Source organism: Ciona robusta, chromosome 9, assembly GCF_009617815.1.
Source record: "Ciona robusta chromosome 9, ASM961781v2".
In the NCBI taxonomy this organism is placed as follows: Eukaryota; Metazoa; Chordata; class Ascidiacea; order Phlebobranchia; family Cionidae; genus Ciona; species Ciona robusta.
Window position 1 is genome coordinate 1,084,024 of NC_143243.1, and position 23,073 is coordinate 1,107,096.

The 23,073-nt window shown below is 36.8% G+C and overlaps 1 protein-coding gene across 7 annotated transcripts; it reads left to right on the plus strand.

Moving 5' to 3' along the window:
* Nucleotides 1-2,722: 2,722 nt before the first annotated feature.
* On the plus strand, nt 2,723-21,587 carry LOC149730604 (uncharacterized). 7 transcript variants are annotated; one of them, XM_089885584.1, is made up of 32 exons: nt 2,723-2,857; nt 3,999-4,101; nt 4,179-4,279; nt 4,561-4,679; nt 5,086-5,139; nt 5,840-5,883; nt 6,543-6,597; nt 6,674-6,769; nt 6,995-7,086; nt 7,565-7,687; nt 8,111-8,222; nt 8,514-8,708; nt 9,196-9,401; nt 10,041-10,171; nt 10,342-10,510; nt 10,851-10,978; nt 11,283-11,348; nt 11,445-11,531; nt 11,643-11,802; nt 12,015-12,095; nt 12,307-12,420; nt 12,762-12,887; nt 13,381-13,506; nt 15,178-15,291; nt 16,279-16,384; nt 16,617-16,673; nt 17,153-17,210; nt 17,953-18,317; nt 18,512-18,639; nt 19,248-19,394; nt 19,916-19,981; nt 20,704-21,587. In XM_089885584.1, the coding sequence occupies exons 1-32, from the start codon at nt 2,748-2,750 to the stop codon at nt 20,770-20,772; spliced, it is 3,708 nt and encodes a 1,235-aa protein (XP_089741710.1). In that variant the 5' UTR covers nt 2,723-2,747; the 3' UTR covers nt 20,773-21,587. The 7 variants fall into 7 exon arrangements, with proteins under 7 accessions (XP_089741710.1, XP_089741711.1, XP_089741714.1 ...); XM_089885585.1 differs by lacking the exon at nt 19,916-19,981; XM_089885588.1 differs by lacking the exon at nt 19,916-19,981 and having other exon boundaries at nt 21,387-21,587.
* The last annotated feature ends 1,486 nt before the right edge of the window (nt 21,588-23,073 follow it).

Below are 23,073 nucleotides of genomic sequence, written 5' to 3' on the forward strand. Positions count from 1 at the left end.
GTGATATATGATGCAGATATTATATTTAAGCGATTTATTCTGGGGTAAGATGGTACATGCTTATATTCTCTTTCTTGTACCATTTAGTAATAAACAAAGAATATTCACAGAATTAAATAAAAAAACATCCTCACAACCCCAAGAGAACATTGGCAATTGTTAAAAATGCAATTAGTAAATAAGGAATATAAAGTGGGGTGGGGGAAGATGGGACACCTTTAGCACATAATATCCAAATATCCTGATCGTTTTTTAAACAAATAACAACGGTTCATGGGAGCCGAGAGGATAGATTTTGATAATTCTTTGAATGTTCTTTGTTTACTACCAAGTGGAACGCGAAAATAGAATGAAAAGGTGTCCCATCTTCCCGCACCCTACTATATTATAAATATAAAACAATTGTATTATAAACGAAATTTACCATGAGATACAGCACATAATATGTATTCAAAATAGTGGATGTAAAGCCTTTGAGCTTATTAAGCTATCAATCCTATAGCGTTCTGTTACGTTTAAATCATGCGCTCAATTAAACCAAGTGAATAATACGATGAATAAGGTCCAATGTACCTCGCACATTATCGTTTTTTTTACCGTGACCAACAGCGGCCGTGTGCTTGCGGTAAAATAATAGCACGAGCAGAATGTTGGAAACTTTGCGATTCTATTCAACCGGTTAGTGGCTTTACACTTTACAGTATAACACAGAATTGCGTTTCAGAGTTATAAGCTTACTATGTTAGTAAAGAAAAATTGAATACGAGTTTTAATTTTCCAGTAAGCTGGGAAATTCCTACTTTGTTTTATAGAAAGTAATGACTAGTTAAACATAAAGTAATACGCCATACAACAGTTAAGATTCTGCAAAGTGTACAGTGCTGTCGGTGACTGATTTTATAAACCGCATATAAAGACAAGCGCAAACATATTAGAAGCAGTCGCGATAAGGGCAACAAAAAGGCTATAGCGCAAGAGTGCGCTTGGATGTTGTTATCAAGTAAGTAACTTTAATAAGGTTGTTTGTTCTAGTCTTTATGGGGAAAATTGGCCCTGGGAAATCAGTTTCGCGCTAACGTGTTGAGTCTACAACTTGCGTTATTTTCAGTCGCAGTCCCAATTCGTACGAATACAAACGCAGATATTTCATAGAAAATGAAGGAGATTAATATAAACTGTAATAGTACGCGACTTTTAGCAAGTTAGTAATATCAAACAGTGGTTTTCCTTGATATAACTAGCCATGCAGAAGTGAGCTTGTAATGTGGGGACCTGCAGAGTGTACAGTGTAGACTGTAAGTCTCTACCAGGATATAAGGTCACGCGGGTAAATTTTAAGCAGGGGTAAACGTGGAACTTTACCATAAGGCTGGTTGTTCTCTCATACAACATTGGAAGTCTAACCGTTTCTTACTTTGCGCGTCTTGTTTACACAGACCTTCCGTCTTTGTTTGTTCGATGCTTTCTAGCCGTGTATGGCGTATTACGTGTGTACAATATAATTGAGTAACAGTTAAGATATTGTGTTAATATATACGTGGTGGTGCAATGTAATGAGAATGAGGTCTGGTCGGGTAGTGTGTGTTTGCTGTGTATGGTATAAGGGTATTGTAGGTAAGTGTATCCGTCTATAAGCAGTTATATTTTGTTACCTCTACGAGTCTGCGAATACAGTACCGAAGATCAGATTAATTAAAACAACGAAGAGAAGAGAATTAGTGGCAAAACCACAGTCGATAAAAACAAGCTATGGGTAAAACCTGATAACTTCTAATAAATTAGGTTACGTCATTAACGTTTTTGCGTCGAAGTAAGAACTATATAAAGTTGTGTGTTTTAGGAAATAACTCAATAAAGGTGCGGCGAGACGTGGTGACGTAATTGGTGACGTATTCATGACGTAATCAACCTTATCAGTTATAGTAAGCGGATTTATTTTAACTAATTACACCAATATTAGGGGTGTTCCTATATACACCTCGTATCATCGTAATATAATGATAATATAATACGCGAGTTCTATTTACCAATAAGTTGAATTAAACCGATCTGATCTGGTTTGAGCAACTCGTGATTTAGAGCAGATATTTATGAGGATAATCCTGAAAGCGGATTCCTGGTTTACTTGGGTTTGTTTCGCTTCATCAACATTGGTGTAGAAATCTGTGATGTCATTCTAGTAGGTCTAGATTACAACTATAAAAGAACCGTTAATGTTATCCAGGTCCTAAGATATATATATAGTAGGGTGGGGGGGAGAAGGGACACCTTTAGCACATAATATCCCAAAATGCTGATCGCGTTTTAAGCAATTAACAACGGTCTTTCGGAGCCATGAGCATGCGGTTGACTAATTCTTTAAATGTTCTTTGTTTACTACCAAATGTGACGAGAAAATAGAATGAAAAGGTGTCCCATCTTCCCCCGATCTACTATATAAAGTATACATATATATATATATGCATAAAAAAGAAATCGACGATTCTATTTAATACAGAGCGCTATTTGTTTTAAAATACGTTAAAACCTTTTATGGAGTGCATATATTCTATATGGACGAGGTCTTACGGCGTGGTGCATAACGATATCTGAAGTTAACCAGAATTCACCAATAATTACGCTAATATGCAGCACACTGTTTTAAGATGCAATGTTATATGTGTGCAGTGTACCTAAGTTTAAGCTCTTGTTTTACCACAGACCGGGCAATATGTTAGTCATATAAAGATATTGTAAATACTTTAAACATGGGGCGCAAACTGGAGTTGAATGAATTGAGCGATGACGAGCAGAAGATGATTCTGGAAGTTATTCAAAGGGATTTTGATCTCCGGAAACAAGAAACAGAAAGAATAGGGTGGGTTATATATAGGTGATATGTGGTATAATTTTACTGGTATAATTTTAGTTATAAGCATGATACTGTGTTTTGGTTATTGCATTAAAACATCTATTCTCCGCGAATGGGGTTTATTGCGAGACACGTAACTAAAGATGGGATTTATACCAGAATCGAACCATTTGACATTACCCCAATCGCATTAACTGTATACAATAAATTACAGAAAGACGTTTTGAATACAGACTTTGACCTGTTTGTAATACGTGCATAGAATTAAAGTCATAATAATTTAAGCAAGTTAACGTTTGGTTCCGTTTGTGGTTTTGAGTAGTTTAAAGACTTGAGTAAATACAATGTATAGTTAACTCGTAACTTATCCAAGTTAATAGGAAGAGTTTACAAGCGAAAGATACGCGGATGACAACACGCTAGTAACATTCCTTCGACCAAATAATTTAATATGTCTTTGGTATTTCACTCGTGTTTGTATATGCGGCCAACCCGAAAAGTAAACGAACGAGTTGGTGCGTTATATGACGTAGCACGCTTGGTATAAAACTTGGTAATTTGGTTGTTGGATTGTACTTTATTTGTATTGGCGTTAACTAAACCTTAACTTTAACAAAGCCGGCAATTTATCAAAGTAATCAATTCAACATTGTGTTTGATTCACACCTAATTGCTTTTTGTGAACTGGGTTATTATAAGACTTATAGTTGCAAGTCATTTCCACTTATAATACAGCCCTACGCACCAGTGGTTATACCGTTTGTTGTCTATACGCATCAAAGAACACATCTACCAATTGCATACGTGTGCTTATGGACCGTCGTATTGCATTTCGAACAATATTTACAGAATTGTATACACGTATCGTCGTCATAAAAATACGAATAGGAAATACAGGACATAAAACTATTACAAAAATGAATATAGTAGATTAGTAGGGTGGGGGAAGATGGAACACCTTTAGCACATAATATCCAAACATCCTAATCGTGTTTTAAACAGTTAACAAAGGTCTTATATAAAAGTCGTGATGATAGGGTTTCATACTTTTTTAAATGCTTTTTGTTTACTACAAAATGGAACGAGAAAATAGAATAGTGTCCCATATTCCCCCACCCTACTATAATTAATTTTTTCAATGTTCTAGGGAACTCTCAAAAACAATTTCTGAAACTGAGTCTGTCGAGGAGAAAACCTTGGATAATTGTGCCGTGTGTGGAAATGGGTTTGTCTGGTTGTTCAGGCCCAAGGTTTGTATGGACATTTAAATATAATACCAACATATGACGTAGCTTGGAAAGTTAAATAGGATTTATTTGTCATGTAGGCGCAATGTCTTCTGTGTAGATTTTACTTTTGTAAGAACAATGATCAATGTGGACTTGAGGAAAATGAGAAATGGTTTTGCTCGCTTTGCTACAGACAAAGGTAAGCGTGAAGTTACAGCTATGGTGCAGCCGTATTTTTCTCATTTTCAATTACACGCCCCTGATTCTCACTGTCGAGTTGTCACAGTCATGTACATATATATATACAACAAATGCTCGCTGTAGAATTCGAACACAATACAAAACTACACATAAAAAATCATTCATGCCCCATTTTGCCTTCTTACAAGCAAAAATCGACATATATTCATTGCAGTAAACACAAGCTTTTAAAGACTTCATGCCTCCTTTAAACAATACGCAATAATATCTTTCTACAAGGGAAGTGACGTCAAAATCAGCTGATTGGTTTTATCTTCAATTGAAATCAAAGTTTCGAAGACACGGAGGAGCAAAGATCGTTCGCGAACTTTATAAGAAGAAAAAGATACCAAATATCGGTGGGTGATGTGTTGTATATCATGTGGTAACTCTGGCATACGCCAGTTCAATTATAGAATTGTTGGGAAAGATGGGACACCTTCAGCACATAATATCCAATTATCCTAATCATGTTTTAAACAATTACCAACGATCTATGGGAGTCGTGAGAGTACGGTTTTGTAATTCTTTGAATGTGTTTACAACCAAACGAGACGAGAAACAGAATGAAACGGTGTCCCATCTCCCCCACCCTACTATACACCAGTTACAATATAGAGGTTACAATATATATACAATATACACATTAACGATTCGGTAAACTCCTGAGCCTCTCAGCTTCAATTCTGAAACTTTAGAAATGTATTGCCAAGCATCCAGTTGGAAAAAATTCCCCTACTTATTATGCTTTTATTTTAACTACAGAAGAAGCACCGGAGAAACCGCCTCGTATTTTCACAACAACATCAACCGCTACTGGTAAGCATAATGTACTGGGTTGGAGTGGAGCGTGTATAAAGGTATAGGATCACAGGGTAAAGCATATAGGACAGTTTACTCGGTCACTACGACACTGTGAATGTTGCTTTACATTTCTGAACCACCATAACCCTATGAGTGATATAGATAGTTGGGGAATACGGGACACCGCAAATAATGTTCAAAAATATTTGCTGACTTATATGTTTTAACAATTAACAGCAATCCATGGAAGTGTGAATATGGTTATATAGTAGGGTGGGGGAAGATGGGACACTTTTCGTTTAGTTTTCTCTTTCCATTTGGTAGTAAACAAAGAACATTCAATGAATTATAAAACCGTATCCTCACGACTTCCACAGACCGTTGTTAATTGTTTAAAACACGATCGGACTATTTGTATATTATGTATTAAAGGTGTCCCATCTTCCCCCACCCTACTATATAGTTCTTTGAATTTTCTTTGTCTATCCTCAATTGGGTCAGGAAAAAAGATTGAAAAGGTGTTTCATCTACCCCCATACTAATATATATATACGCAACAAACCATGTATAAAGAACAGCACACAGTTACCTAAAAACAGCGAAGAAATGTAAAACAGCAGGGATAACAACTTGCTATGGATAATACAGAATTAGCATAGAACGCATTTCCAACTGGCAACCTGTATATCGACGTAATTATATACTTTACTATCAGATACCAACGAAAAAGAAACCGACAATTCAACACAAGATAATAAGGTAATTTTTTATAAGGTTTATGCAAGTTCTACATGCATGTATGGGTTGGAGTAAAATGCTATATTTTCATTTTGTTTTCTCGTCCTAATTGGTAGTAAACAAAGAATATTTACAGAATTATAAAACCGTATCCCTGCGACACTAAAATAGCCTTGTTAATTGTTTAAACACGTTCAAGAAATATGGGATATTATGTGATAAAGTGTTCCATCTTACCCGCATTCCGATCGTGCACACTTAAAAATCATAAATCTTTCGTAAGACTCATAAACAGTGTTGTAACTGTTCGATAATAAGCGTCGTGTCCAGACACGACTGGATAACAACCCAGTTTTACTAAGTTTACCTACGGGTAAAAGGTTTTGGAAAAAATCTTTCTGAAAACATTTGGTAGTTTTAACTACACGTAAACACAACAAATACAAATGCTTTTAAAAGGTTTTCCGAAACTGCTGTTGACGTCACACTTTTAACCAGGAATGGATTTGTAGTTACCGAAACTTAAAGTTATTTAAAAAACAAAGCAATAAATTGTTGTCATCTGGCTTTAAAATGTATCGCAACTACTATAAAACATTTTCCAGTAAATTTGAAAATGATCGGCATTTGGAGCGGCGTTTTGTTAAAATACAATAGCACTTCCTATTTCTATTTTCCAGATTGAAATCGCAGTACAAACTATAGACGAAAATGGAGTTACAGACACAGACGGAAGTAAAGATTTTACATTCCTAAATTATGCCTAATTTTTTAAATTTTGAGACGGGTTCTGATTGGTCCATAATTCCAGAAAGCCAGGATCACGTGCCGCCCAACTTCCAATCAGATATGAAGAGACAATTGGAAGAAGCGATCGCTGCTGTGTTGTTGCCACGTTTGGAAGAAAGTAAGTGACGTCATCAAAATAAGACGTCATAAAAACTTCGTCGTGTATGTTGAAACAGTGACAATATTTTGAATTATATTTATGACGTAATGCATGTTGAAGTTGTGACGTCAGTATAAGTCGTTGTGACGTCAGTAGAAGTTGTTGTGACGTTAGTTGAAGGCATTGTGACGTCACTTGAAGACTGTGTTTGAAATCGTGACGTCATACATGCTTTGATTCCAGTGCACCAATCATCGACCAGAAACAGCGAAAATGACGCGGCGTCGGTGGCGGAAGAGACAATAGAAAGATTCTTACGTCAAATGGAAATGAAAGTAAGAAAATTGACAGAATGTTGCATGTTACGTCATTGTTGCATTATGCACAACTGTGTAAGAATGACTTTATATTCCTGTAACTGGGTTTTATATACCTTGCATATTTGCATGTCCGTTTCTTTTCACAACTTTAACTTCCCCACCTGGTATTCGAACCCGCCATACTTGGTTCGATGCATTTTCTAATCTGCACGATTTACAATCTACTTCCCACATTAAATACGTGACAACGGTTCCGTTCCAATTCAAAACGAATTATATCTTATATACGGCCTATAGACCCATTGAGCCATATAAAGCCAAAATATACAAAAAATAGCAATGGTTTCTAAATCGCAAACCAGTGGTTCTCACACTGTGGTCAATGGTCGATAGTTTGAATGACTGACCTTAAACATACAGAAATATTGTCACGGTTGCATGTATTACAACATATAACACATATCTGGCGCTCACTGCATGCATTTAACTCAAGACTACGTATTCTGGTGATGACGCAATGTTTGATGACGTAGAAGACGAGAATGATGCTCTTCTATGTAGATATTTACAAGACCACAAGCATAATATAAAGATGCGGTTTGCTCGCAAACTACAGGTGCATGGTGTATGATAATACTTATAAACGTTTGCAGTATTATAACCCTGACTTCACTTTTCATTTACATAGTCTGCATGTTCAAAGTTTTCAAGTAATGGAATGCACTGTTTGCTGTTTAATTCAAGTAATTCTCCATTCCTAATCGAAATCTTAAGTGAGGTTTCATATTTTTTTCACATATTATTAGATTTGGGTAATGACCCCACCCCAGGTTCGGAGGTTTACTGCTCCGTAGGACCTCACCCATATACAACATCCAAGTTACCCCTAGATCATATAGACTCTAGAGTATATTGTAGAAGACAACTACAAATTCCGCCTGGCTCTTTAAATAGAGATCTTTTTGAGTGGAATTTTTAGCAGAAACTTATTACACCGGCGAGAGCTTTAAAACAATGCAGTTCATTGTATATTTTACAGCAGGCATCTCCTCGTAGTAGTTTGGACGATTCTCGTTCATTGAGAAGAGACGTGGAGACGATGACAGAAGACAACACGGATAGTGAAATGGAATCTTTGCTTTCTTTTTCAGGTTGGCATTGGTTTGGGTTAATTCTTATACGTATTTGTTTAGTAATGATAGTAGACTGACTCATAATTGGTATTGGCTAATATATGGAAGATCCTTTTTTGTGCAATTTTATGATAACCACAATGGTATCACTTTGGGTTCATGATTCGAATGATAGTGTTTGTAAGGTGGTAATTGACATACCCAGGTTTATATACAGCATATCTAGCCGTTCCACATCACTCAAAGAGCAAAGTATCTAGTGGGGTGGGGGAAGATGGGACTACTATATGTGTTTGTATTTTTCAACAGGATCTGCTCGTTCATCACGCAGAGACAAAACTCCACTGTCAGAGCGAATGCGAAATTTAAGCCCCGACTCACGAAGGGAGGCTTTGAACCAGCGACCTTCCGTTCATGAGCAACGAATGAACGGACATGGGGCGGCAAGGAAAGACGAAATGATTGCTAAAGCTGACGTGGACGCTACGTTTGCCCAGTTATTAGGTTAGTTTAACGATTTAATTTAATATTTTCTGTCGTTTTAATGAGGTCCCAGCGTGACACGAGATGGGCGCGGAGATTTAGACCAGTGTTTCTGCGGTCACTTTCAGTAAAGGCGGCATATGCTTATTGTTGAGGTTGCAACATGGCAGTGACAGTTTACAGACCTACGAGTTAAACTTTACAGAAGACATAACAATTTGCACACAATATGAACCGTATTTGACTGCCATATTGCTCTGAATCGCCATATACACGTTTTCCTGCATTACATAAAACACTGCTTTGCTTTGCACTTTATTTGCCATAAGGTAAATTTAATATTTTCTCCACAACAAGTAAAAAACAACCAATTAAAAACAACAAGGCGGGCGTTTACGACAAACGACATAATGAACGGGTCCTACATATTTTGAGATATTGTTCTGCGTGGATACAAAGCGCATTTAAATTTAATCTGATCCTATGCATCTTATACACTTATAAACAGAATCGAACCCAAACGACGAACAAGAACAAGAATTTTCCACCGAACTAGAATGCACAACGTTTGGTGATAAGTCACCACAAGACCATGAAAGACGCGACTCCAACACGAGTGAATCGTCAAACGATGAAAAATACAATGAAAGCATGGACGATAACTGGATGAGAATACCGAAGACTAAAACAAGGAAAATGAACTCTATAATGGCGGTAGGTGCATGGTGGGTTGTAAAACCTATGCTTCGTGTGATACTGCGTTTTAAGATAATTAGCACATTATATTTCATATTCCCAAATCGCGCTTTTACAATTATCAACACGCTTTTAAAGACGTGATGATACGGTTATAGTGGAGTGAGGTATGATGGATACCGTTAACACATAATTTCCCATGCTTTTAAATCGTGTTTTAACAGTTAACAACGCCCTTTCAAAGTCTTGAGACTGAAGTTATATAATTCTGTAGAAATCTTCGTTTGCCACCAAATGGGACGATAAATAGAACGAAAATGTCCCATTTTTTACCCCACTATACTGTAAAGAAACGTAGACACAACTAAAGTAAGATATAATATCCCCATAGTTCATGGATATCAATAAAACGCTGTCATATAAAGCGTATGATATATAGTGGAGTGGGGAAAGATGGGACACCTTTAGCACATAATATTCAAGTATCCTGATCGTGTTTTAAACAATTAACAACAGTATATGTGAGTCGTGGGGATATAGTTTTATAATGCTTTGAATGTTCTTTGTTTACTGATAAATGGGACGAGAAAGTACAGTTAAAAGGTGTCTCATCTTCTCCCACCCCACTGTAAATATTTCATAAACATTATTCCACAGACGGGTAGAACGAACGCTTACGTGCCGCTTTCTGATTCGCCGAGCGCCTACGATCACGTGAATGGTAACAACAGCGATAGTGACGTAGACAATTGCGCTGACGAGGATGAAATATGGCCTGTACAAGTCAGGTAAGAAAAAAATACCAACATGACGTCATTTTACATGGCTACGACACATTTACACACAAACTTAGCTATACGTAGTAACTGGTAGCGGGCATAAGGCCTATGAAATATAACAACCTATGACCACGCCACGCGACGATAATAACTCATTAATTAATTTGGATTTTCTTCAGTAAAAACTTTAGCGAGGCCCCAACTCTTGGGTCAGAAAGTCGAGAAGTCGTCGATCCGGAACGATTACTAATTGTTAGGAAACAAAGGAGCATTGAAGATGTTGATGACGCAATAATCGAATCAATGAACCGTGAATTGGAAAGTTCGAAAACGTTTGTTCGGAAAGAGGTATTTATGACGTCATAGTTGTTGGTGTTGCGGTAGTAATGGGCCAAGTCTAACCTAAGCGAATTATGACATTAATTCTTGTATTATCTATATACTGAACACATTGAGTACGCCATGTCTCTTGGTGTCTTACGATTTTTATCTTGAACGCTTCGGTTTAAAAATTAAAAACAACTTTAGTAATGTCGGAGTTTAAAAAAGGCTACTTGCCATTCTAACCTATAACACACGGGTAATGGGCAAACTTTAGCTTGATTTTTAGCTCCCCCAGCGTACCTGCCATATAGGAGCTTATAAAATAGAATACTTAAAAATAAGTTAATACTGTCGTTTGCATCAGCGAGTTTCGCAACTGCCTTTAATCGAAGAAGAACCTGTTGTAGCCGTTGATCGAAACGCAAGAGAAATGTACCAGAAGGTGCTTCCCCTAACTAGTGCAGTGGCCGCTTTCCAGGGAAATAATTCCAGGTAAGAAATACGGGATATTGTAAATATAGTAAGGGGGAAGATGGGACACCTTTTCATATTATTTTCTCGTCCCACTTGGTAGTAAACAAAGAACATTCAATGAATTATAAAACCGTATCCTCACGACTGTAATAGACGGTTGTTAATTGTTTAAAACACGATCAGGATATTTGGATATTATGAGCTAAAGGTGTCCCATCTTTACCCCACCCTACTATATACGCAGTGGTGATTTTCCAAGAGATAAAGGAAAATACCTTTTTAGTTAACGCCAACTCAATTAAATACGTTTGATTTTTAACAGAGCTTCGAAGCAGAAACATGGATCCCAGGACTCAGCTTATAACTCGGAAAGTGACGCAACAATACGGTATGTGACGTATTACTGGGTGATCGGACATGAAGGCCTGTATAGGCATATTTCTCCAATTAACTTCAATAAACTAACGACATATTCCTATTACAGATCACGCCTTAACGAAACATTTGAATCAGACACGTTCTCAAGCAGCTCGTCGCTAGATGGCAGTATGCGGTCAACACACAAACAAAGGTATTTACCAAATCGTTTTATCCAAACCCAATTTACCACTGAAAATGTTTAATATTTTAAACACAACATTTTGCCTTGTGTGTAGTAAACTGATATATCTCACTTTGACAGATCAAGTCTATTTTACCCGGAAAAAGACGAAAAACGAAAAAGTCATCACGAAAAACAGCTTTATCGACTAAAATCAAACGAAGAAATATTAAAAGACGACTTAAGTTTCGGCGATCGACTCTCCGACGCCATCTCGCGGCAGTGGAATAATTCGGAAATGGCAAGTTTTGCGCTGCGTTTCTTTTTTATATTCCATCCTACGTTGGGTGGTCCTATAACATAGCATACCGTGGGACCTAAAATCTAGGCTAGAGTTTGCATATTACCCATTAGTACCCTCCCGTTACGATGTAAGCGCTTAATTACTGAGGAACGGCGTAGGACTTGGTCAATTTTAACAGATTAACATAAATGATTGTTTTCATGTTCCAGGCAAATGATAACGGAGAGGTTTCATCTAGTTCTGAATCAGATGATAGCGACATAGAAACAGAAATAGAAGTCAAAGAAAAGGTAGAATGTTTATAAATATATGACAGGAAAAAGGCCCAAATATATGGCCCATTAATCCTGATGTCACTCCTGACGTGACTCGATGAACAAAAGACTCATATCGAGTGAAACATACGAGTATATCTAAGGTGTTATCAACTTATCAGTATAATTGTATATGCTAAACTAGTTAAAGCCTTCTAATCGATAAAGTCCATATACTAATATGAAGGTAAACGTGAATACGATAACTGTGGTGACAAAGACGGAACAGGAGAACCAAGCAAGCAAACGCGATGATCATGAAGATGTGGAAACAGTTAAAGGGGAATACAAAGTAGAGGAGGTAACTTGCAGTGATTTTGTTTACATGGTATAGACGTGTTCTATTCGATTCTACGTGGGTGGGGTCTTACAACGTAGCAAGCCGCGGGGCCCGAGATTTAGGTCAGAGAAACTTTTTTTACCCCAAACACCCAGGGTTCTACCGCACCGGTCGCGTAGAACGAGTATATGTAACTGTATAGTGGTGGTAAGATAACACTTTTTATTAAAAATGTGGAAAAAAATCTTGTGACAACAATGCGTTTTGTGATCTTAAAGACCTCAAAATCTCTTTACACTTACAATACACACCTCCCCACAACAGTATATAAATATACATTTAACAAGCATCTTTAAACGCAGGAGGATGTTTGTAGAGTTCACATCAAAGCTAAATATATAAAGGAAGGATCGCTGGAAGAAAAACAAGAGAAAACTTCTTTAAGGAGTTCAACGTCGGATGAATCGTATACGGAACACGATATTGAAGTGAGACTAGTTAATTAACTGTTTATGGGGTAATGTTAACTCTGGCTAACTCTGCAATAGAATTGGTCTGCAATTATGGTTCGTTTTTGTCTCGTATAAAAAAAAATTCCATTTTTTTAACTGAAACAGATCCATATGTGGTAGTACTGTATGGGTGTTGGGGAACTGCGGCCGGTGCGGCGTAAATTAAGCTTCCCTGGCTTGCCTCACCGTAGGGCTTGTCCATGTGAAATAGCATATAGCCTGGTTATTGGCACTAATCCTGTGAAATAAGTTTGACGGCGGGCATGAGGTATAAATAACCCTCTGTAAATGTTATACTCGACAGTCAGTATGAGGGATATGACGTAAACTTGGTCAGAATGGGCTTGGACAATGGGGCTCAAATGGGTTAAAACATTTATTTAAAAGCGAAAAGTCACATTTTTCACTAAGGCATCTTTTTAAATGCAAACAAAGTAAAATTTATGTTTTAACATGTGGATATGCTTAGGTTGCATTAGATGACGTGTCTATACAATCGGAGGATCATCGAAACATTGAAGATGAACAAAGTCAAAGATCATACGATGGAGGAACGAATCAAGAGGAAGAAGAGGAAAAGAAACCAGGGTTCCAGGTGGGAGTTTGATTGACAGCTGTGGTGTAGCGTATGGTACGACATGGCTTACATTACTGGACGGCTAACATTCCATAATATACTGTAAGTGGGGCTCCGGTTAATGTTCTATACAGCGTGGGACGCCATGGGACCTGAGATTTAGACCAGAGGGGTCATTGCCCCAGACACCCAATCCAAAAGATCATATTTTTAGTCTGGTAGCAACAACAATATAGAATCAGTTAAGTTTACAGGAAAGGTTGGTAGGTATCGTAGGGTGGGGAAAGATGGGACACCTTTTCATTCTGTTTTCTCGTCGCATTAGGTAGTAAACAAAGAACATTCAAAGAATTATTAAACCTTATCCCGTTGTTAATTGTTTAAAACACAATCAGAGTATTTGAATATAATATGGTAAAAAGTGTCCCATCTTCCCCCAAAGTACTATATATTACAATGATATACGACAGTATAGGAACAAGTACGTAGCATTGTACGTCTATAACTCTATTGCGAATTCAACATATAACCGAACTTGCGAACCATCAATGTATTCACACGAACATATATAGCAGTGATTCAACTTGAATTTAAACTGAATCAGACAAACAGAGATTAGACATTATGCGAACCTATCATACACATGTAAAAAGATAACAAACTTAAATACAGACGCAGATATGTTGTTCGCTAAGCTGGTCTGCTTATACACAGCTCAGGAATATATAAGTCTACAGTGTATAAGTCTTTAGAATGAACAAGTTGTACGACTGTGAGGCGCTGGACTGGATTGTCCCACTTCGACAAAATCCATCTTGGAAGTTTAGACTATTTAAGTTAAGGAAAAGCGACTGGTTCAACCCGGTAGGTATGAAACCGATCCTTGTGGCATAGCATTTACACACGTGAAGGCTATATGCTGATAGTTAGTAATTATTTTAAGGAAATGATCTAACTTTAGCCCTATCCTAGGCAATCTGGCATGCTTCGCCGTAGGACATCGCACCAATATACAGCATGATATAATTGTTTTGTGCCATATAAAAACTAAATTTATTATAATATTCAGGTCTAACTAATATTAAAGACATTGTGTAAAGAGAAGTGTATAAACACTCGGTTACGTCGAATAAAGAAACAAGATGAAAAAAATATATGGCAGGGTGGGAGAAGATGGGACACGTTTTTATTCTGTTTTCTTGTCCCATTTGGTAGTAAACAAAGAACATTCAAACAATTGTAAAACCATTTCTCCACGATTCCCATGGACCGTTGTTAATTGCTTGAAACACGATCAGAATATTTGCAGATTATGTGCTAAAAGTTTCCCGTCTTCCCCCATAATACAGATGTAGTTCATATAAACTATCCGATACGAATATAGAAGTTAGGTTCTGGTGTGTTAAGTAAAAGATTCGCTTCTAGTACGATGTTTGTGAAATAGAACATCCGTGTTATAACATATGTTACTAAACTGAAACGTTTTGACTGTAACTTACGTAGAAACTGCAATTAACGTAGTAATTCGTAATTAAGCGGCAACGAGATGTATTAAATATGACACTAATGTTATAACTTATGACGTACTTGCCCTGTCATGAGAGGATAAATAAGTCACATTGTTTCTTTTCCTAACTTCAACAATTTGACAACAAAAACACAAATTCTAATCTAAATTTTTCTCACCAGATCAAATCTATCAGCGAAATTGTGTCCGAGTTAAAGAATGCTGGGCTGGAAGTTGAAAAAGGAGCTTTTAAAAGAAACTCAGTGGCTACAAAACCAACTGCACCAAGAATCAAGGTGAATAATTCTAATATAGTACAGTGGGGTAAGATGGATTTATTGAGCACATAATATCCCATATTTCCGAATCGTGAGGATACGGTTATATAATTCTGTAAATATTCTTTGTTTACTACCAAACGGGACGACAAAATAGAATAAAAAAGTTCCCCATCCTCCCACCCTACTATGTCAACTTATATATTTAATACGCTTTTGAATAAAAAGGTTTAATTAAAATACAATTGAATACACTAACTCGCACATAAAACAGAATTAAACATGTCCCATCTTACCCCAACATATGCTGTAATTTTAACGCAAGTTTTTTTTATAAAACATCAATTAACTTCAAAGACGAAGCCGTAAAACTACAAATGGTGTAACCGTGTCATACCAAGTTCCATGGCGTGCATCGCCGTGTATACAGGTGCCCAAACACCTTGGGAGTAATAAAACAAAAACCTTCGTAGTAGAAGCAAAGTATACTGAAGTGTCAAATCACTTAAGTATACTATGGTAGAAGCCTATTTTACTACAAAGTTATATATATAAGAAACAACCTTGCGATTTTCATAACTGATTTAATAACCGCTGGGTTACTATATGTGTGTTTCATACGTATTTCACAACTATATACGTTTGTGGCTGTCGCAACAACTTGACTTGTTTACACTATAGTAGTAAACTATAAACAGACGGGCTCGCTGTTTGTGTGCCACCTATGCAAATAATTTGATATGTACCAAAACGAATATTGGCTGTAAAATGATTAATAAAAAATAGTTTTTTTTTGACAGATTTAAATATTACACAGCATATATGACATAATTGTCGTCATTTTCAATCGTTTCGGTTTTAAAATTCAAAACTGTCCTTAAGAATGTCGGAAATTAAAATGGAGACATTGTTCCATGTATTTATATCGGCTCTTATATTTATGTTGAAGCTTTTTATGACCACGTGACCTTTAATCTTTAAATATAAGTTTAACCTTAACCACAGGAAACCACCAAAACAACACGTGTGTCTGACCCTGGACCCATACGAGCTGCAACCCCAGATGAATCGTTAGAATGGGCCACAAGTTGTGGGATAACTATTGACCCAAGTAAGCGACAAGCCTTATTTCTATAGCGGGATATGCCAATTATACAGCTATAAGCCTAACCCCAAAATATTAGTCTCAAAGACCTTAATTATATGCTACATGGGTGGGGTTTTACAGAACCACGGGATCTCAGATTAAACCAGGGTTGGCCCATTATCTCAACACCCAGGATGTTACAACTCATTAATGACCACTAAACATACACAGTATATAGTAACCCGTTGTGTTCCAGGCAAATACAAGTCAACCAACGAGACGAAGATAGTTTCCGAGGTTATTACGGAAGAAGGTAAGATATTTAGGGACGAAAAGTAAACTTATTGAAAGCAAATTATAGTTAAACCTTCGCGTTATAAACCACACTTTACATTTCGTAACTACAGTCTACACCAAACATTTTGTAAATATACAGTGCATTTTAATATATAGTAGACTGGGGTAAGATGGGACATCTTTTTATTCTATTTCCTCGTCCCATTTGGTAGTAAACAAAGAACATTCAAAGAATTATAAAACCTTATCCTTACGATTGTCATATAGACCGTTGTTAATTGTTTAAAAAACGATCGGGATATTTGGATAATATGTGCTAAGGATGTCCCATCTTGCCCCACCCTACTATATATATATTTGTAAGAACACCTATGTTTTGTAACTATATCCTTCAATATTTAATTATTTTGTACAACTACACCTTGCATTTTGTAACTGTGCCGTGTATTTTTAATCCATATACCGAACAAGTAAGCACACTGTACAAAATTGCAGACGCAGGAATAACAGTAAACGAAGAAAGACAATCTGATGATGAATTAGAGACATCGAGGTAAATCTTATGCAAATGTAACAATAGTTTAACTTCTGCTTTGCCATTTACATAAGAATGTCCATGGCCTACTCAATACATTGAGTAGGCCATGGAATGTCTGAATTTCCATTTCTCGTGCTTTGGCGAGTTACAACGTCTGTAGATTCAGACAAAGCACAAGAAAGATGTTTGTGCGGAAAAACCCCTAGTTCGGGACATAATCCCTGCGCTACTTTACTTTCGCGTTTGCTATGAATAGAAACGGTAACTTGATTTAATTGAGGGGGAAACAAAACTTTTATCATACTACACTTCAGTGTACTATGGTTTTACATTGTTGTTAAAGCTGGCGAAACCACTTAACAAGCGGTAGAATTGCTTTTTTCAACTAAATATGTTGTGTTTTAACTATTTAAATGTATGGGTGATCTGAAAATTGAACCAGAGTTGGCCCATTGTGACTTAAAATAAAATGTGTTCTATTTTCTTTTGGTTAAGGACCTGTAGCGAAGATCGTCACCGGACACAAAAATTCGGCAAGAATTGCCAGATTATCCCAATAACATTCAAAGTACTACAGTCCATTAAGCATGTAGTATTGAGATTTAGGAGTTTGCCCTTTACCCATATCCTAAAATTGTATCAAAACCACCCTATACTGACATTTATGTGATATGCGATACTTAGTCACTAACTGGCGATTTCCGTGACTAAATGGTTAGGAATTGTTTGTGTTAAATAACCGGTATATTTTCCATAGATTATCCGTTGAAACCTCAGCGAGCGGCGAAAGTTTGATTAAAGAACCAGGAGATTCAGAATATGTTGCTTTACCATCGGTTGCTGAACGAAGGTCTGTGTTCAGCAACCAAGCAAAGCCAACTCCTTCCCCACGTTTGAGTCGAAGAGTCACAAGTACACAACAAAGCTTTAGTGGAAGCGAGGGCGGAAATAATAAGACACGGACGGTGGAAAAGGCGGAAGTAGCTTCAGAAAAGACGGATGTAGCTTCGGATGTTTTAAGTTCAAAAGATAACGATTCTGAGTCTGATACCAGCTCTCTTGTTTCGTCACACTTGGAAACAAAGCATGGTTATGACGCAGACACTTCGACTATTACGTCAGGTGAGTATTCTATTTAAGGGGTAGGAAGTAAAACGCCAACGAAATCCAAATGTTTGAGCGCATTTGCACATTTGCAACATAATGAATTACGGCAGAAATAACGTCAAATATCATAAAAGATAAAGCTCCTAACCTCTAACGCTAACCATGTAAAGTCATCATCACTTTTTAACACCGAAGTCCTTTTATATTAGATCTTGATGACGAAAGACGATCGATGACGTCGCCAGTGACGAAACCACCTCATACGTCAGAAGTTGTAATAATGGAACATTGTATTGAAACAGAAAAAGAAGAAGAAATCGTGGAAACCGAGAAAGGAGTAAGTTAAACCGCACTCCTGTTTGTGGAAACCCCTGAAATCCTCCATGTGTTTCGGTTTCTATATTGACACCTTTTTAAGTGTGTTGTGTTTAAATGCGAGTTTACATTACAACATGACAGCCTATTTATATGGTACCATTTTTATTACAGACGTTACGGTATAAAAACTAAAACCACCTTCAGTGATAACGACATAATACCATATATGCCCACTTGTTCTATTCTATGTCATAGGGGTAAAGTTTTACGATTATTTACACCGAGGGACCCATTTACCGTTGTTAGTTGTTTAAAAACACAATCAGGATATTTGGATATAGTAGGATAGGGGAAGATGGGAAACCTTTAGTATATGATATCCAAATATCCTGATCGTGTTTTAAACAATTAACAATGGTCTATGGGAGTCGTAGGGATACGGTTTATAATTTCTTGGAAGTTCTTTGTTTACCACCATATGGGACGAGAAAAGAGAATGAAAATGTGTCCCATCTTCCCCCACCCCACTATATTATGTGGTAAATGTGTCTCATTTTACCCTGCAGTAAACATCCAAAATGCATCGATCAGTGCTGTTTATTCTACCTTTAACATTACAATTCCCAGGTACAAAAAGTGGAGATCTCTCCCCGTGTATCTGAGATTAAATGCGCGTTCGAGTTAGACAGGTCTTCGCCTGTCCGCGGTTCGATTACTATGCGTGGAAGTCGAATGGTGATGACCGTTCAACCGGATCAAGGGACTCGGTTCCAGGTGAGCGAGTTTAGACGATCAGGATTTTGATTGGGTGATTTAAATTTAAAAAATGGTTGAAACCTAGAATTGTGTTTGGTTCACGATTTCCAAAATTTTAAAAACTGATCACGCAAATATAGTTTAGTTTAATCAGTAGTTTGCTACTAGATTACCAGGTATTATCAATTAAATATTAAAAATAACAAAATTATATTTTAGTATCAGCTTTTTAGGCAAAAACTAACATTTAGTCTGCCATGAGGAAAGATTTAATTGGCGGCCTTCTGTTATTTTTTGCCAGGAGAGCAGTTTCTAAAATATCTGTGATTGTGTGGTGGCAACAGAATAAATTGTTACATACGAGTTTTTAATCTAAATGACCAAGTAGATTAATGGTGGGGTAATGGGGCAAATCTTGCCTAAATCGCTCGACAAAGGACCTCTCCTATGTAGAATAGAATTTGATTGAACTAGCACTGATTTTCGCAAATTTAAAATTCCTGCTTTAGTTGCTTTAAACAAATTTCGATGCTTATAAGGTTACACCAATTGCCAGTCCAAGCGCTAAGCGCAGATCTTACGCGCAAAAGGAGCCGATATTGAAGGTATACACCAACGAATGTTTGATTGCACACAAATTGCAGCAATTAAAACAACACCGCCGATTTAAAACCACATTTTGCATGCGAGTTTAAAACCAATAATCACATCAGCATGAACAAGAAACAGTACAAACATTTTATTCGTTTCTCGCATGAAATCAAGCACTTATAAGCGAACGAGCACAAAACTAATGTCTCGACCATTCATGTCAGCAAATTCAAGGCTAACAACCAACGTTAAAGGTTATAGATCTTCTATGGGGGTTAAGCCCATAGGATGTTATACTCAGCAAATTTAAAGCCAACGTTTTAGACACCCAAACAAAACGTATGGGACTAAGGTTAGTAGGGTGGGGAAGATGGGACACCTTTAACACATAATATCCAAATGTCTTGATCGTGTTTTAAACAATTACCAATAGTCTATGGAAGTAGTAAGGATACGGTTTTATAATTCTTTGAACGTTCTTTTTTTACTATCAAATGGGACGAGAAAATAGAATGAAAATGTGTCCCATCTTCCCCCAACCTACTATATACAACCAAATAAATAGGGGCGTAATTTGGGCGTGTGGAGGTTATTGGCATTGGATTTGCTGTTATGAATCGGCACTAAACCCCAAAAAACAAGTTGCACAAATTAAGTTCTGATCACCGCTAATTTCTTTCGCATGGCCACCGTTAAAAAGTGTTCTAAAGTTTAATTTGACGTAAAATTTACGCAGAACGGGACAATTTCGCCAACCAGTGACACAGATGACACAAGAAGACGACCATTTGTATTGGACCTTTAAACATAAAGATCGCACCGTAAACATAATATGCATATATACTGCACTTATACGCAAGTTATTTTCAAATCCATACGCAGAGTGTATTGTTTAAACTTCGAATTAATGACAGGCGTTCATATATACATAGTTCAACTATATTTATTTGTCTTTTAGTTGCGCATATACTTTATTGCATAATATTCGCATTACACGTTAATTATTTACGCCTTAAGTGCTAAGCAGTCTAAAAATACCCGCTTCCGAATACGCAACTGGTTGCGACTTACTGTGTGTACCTCGATACCACAAAATACAACTGTCAGTTTATTCTATATATACACTGTAAACTGAAATGGTGGAAAATATATTGTCATGGTGGAAAGTACCACCATTTTAATGGACGTGGAGGGTAACTTCCACCCTTAAAGTGTTTATCTGTGTTTTCCGTTGCGACCATGGAAATTGTGAGAGGTCCTACGGCGAGGCATGACAATGCTCAGATTTAAGGCCAAAGTTGGCCCATTACCCAACGCCCCTAAAAAACTGATGTAGTCTATCTTATAACAACTTAATATTATGATATGAGATGTTAATGTTATTGCATCCATAATGTTTTGTTGGATTCCTTTTAACAGAGAAAACCAAAACGTTGAAGGAAATTAAAGAATGACCAGCAACTGCAAAACTAACCATTGCTTTTTTCTCATTGCAAACATTCCGCTTTTGTGTATATAAGTTCATTAAGTCGGTAGAAATTTAAATACTTTATAATGAAACGTATCTGTATACTGATGCGTTGTTGTTTTGCGTATCGTGAATAAAATGAAAAGCTTAGACTCGGCGTATTAAAACAGATACCAGCACGTATGTGTTAAGTGCATATACTACAAACTACGTTTCACCACTTTATTTACATTAGGTAGCAAACAAATATTCCACAGAATTATCTAATCGTATCCTCACGATATCGTTGTTAACAGTATAGTTAACCCCACAGCACTATAGTAGGTTGGGGTAAGCTGAGACATTTTATTTACTCCTATTTGGTAGTAAACATAATATATTTAAAGAAGTATATAATCGTATCATACTTTAAAAGATTGTTGTTACCAGTATAGTAGGATGGGGGAAGATGGGACACCTTTAGCTCATAATATCCAAATATCTTGATCGTGTTTTGAACAAATGACAACGGTCTATAGAAGTCGCGAGGATACGGTTATATAATTCTTTGCATTTTCTTTGTTTACTACTAAATGGGACGAAATAATAGATAGAAAAGGTGTTCCATCTTCCCCCACCATGTTCGCAAATATCTAATATTCTAAAATTTACACTCATTAGAGTTTACTTCAAGACCACGAAAGTACGATAGCAGTCACTATTTCGTAAATAAATCATAAATTTGGTTAAATTTGGGGGTTGGGGAATTCTGTACATTGCAGCTTTAGCACACTCGCATGGCCGTAAAAAACTCGTTTATCTCATAGGTACACTATACAGTTTACTTAAGCCACGAAAGCCACGCACCATAGTCGTCTTTGTGTACAAAATAAATCACATTGAATAAATATTAAACAAAGTTTAAGTTTTTATACACGCCATATATCCAAACTTATAGTTGCTTTGTTTTTACAAGGAAACTGTAGTGTAAACGAATTCCATTTGTATATAGCAATGTATTCTATATGGGTAAAGCCCTTGCGGCAAGGCATTGGCTCGTCACCGTGATGCGTCACCCCTTTATATATAGCGTAGTAATCCAAGCGTAGTATGGCTATATGTGTAGTGCGTGTTGTTACTTTTCAACTGAAAAGCGGGACTGGGGTATCGTAGCGAACACAAGGTGTTTTGTAATACAATATAGTTAGTTCATTGAATGAGGAAACAGATATCGATGAGGTCAATCAGGTGTATCTAATAAGCATATGCGTCATTTTGAGTTTAACGAAGGTCATATGTGTATTAGGTTTCAATGTATTTTGCTTGTTTAATTAAGCTTTAGGCAAAAAACAAATATACGTATTTGTGTTGGTGTAATTCAATTGTTTAAACACGATCCGAATGTTTGTATATTATGTGTTGAAGGTATCCCGTCACCCCCACCCTACGTGTAGTTCAAGAACATAGGTTATTTGCATTGTTATGCTGGTTAAGGTTTGGTGTGTGTGTTTTTAGAGCAAGCGTTTCAGAACAGCGAAGGTGGTTTTTCCAACTTTTCTCCCTTTATATTCGTACCTCCTTTACAAATGTTTAGGTGAGAAACCCATGGGAAATTTGAAACACCGTGTCGCCCCCAAAACCATTTCAACTGCTGCATGT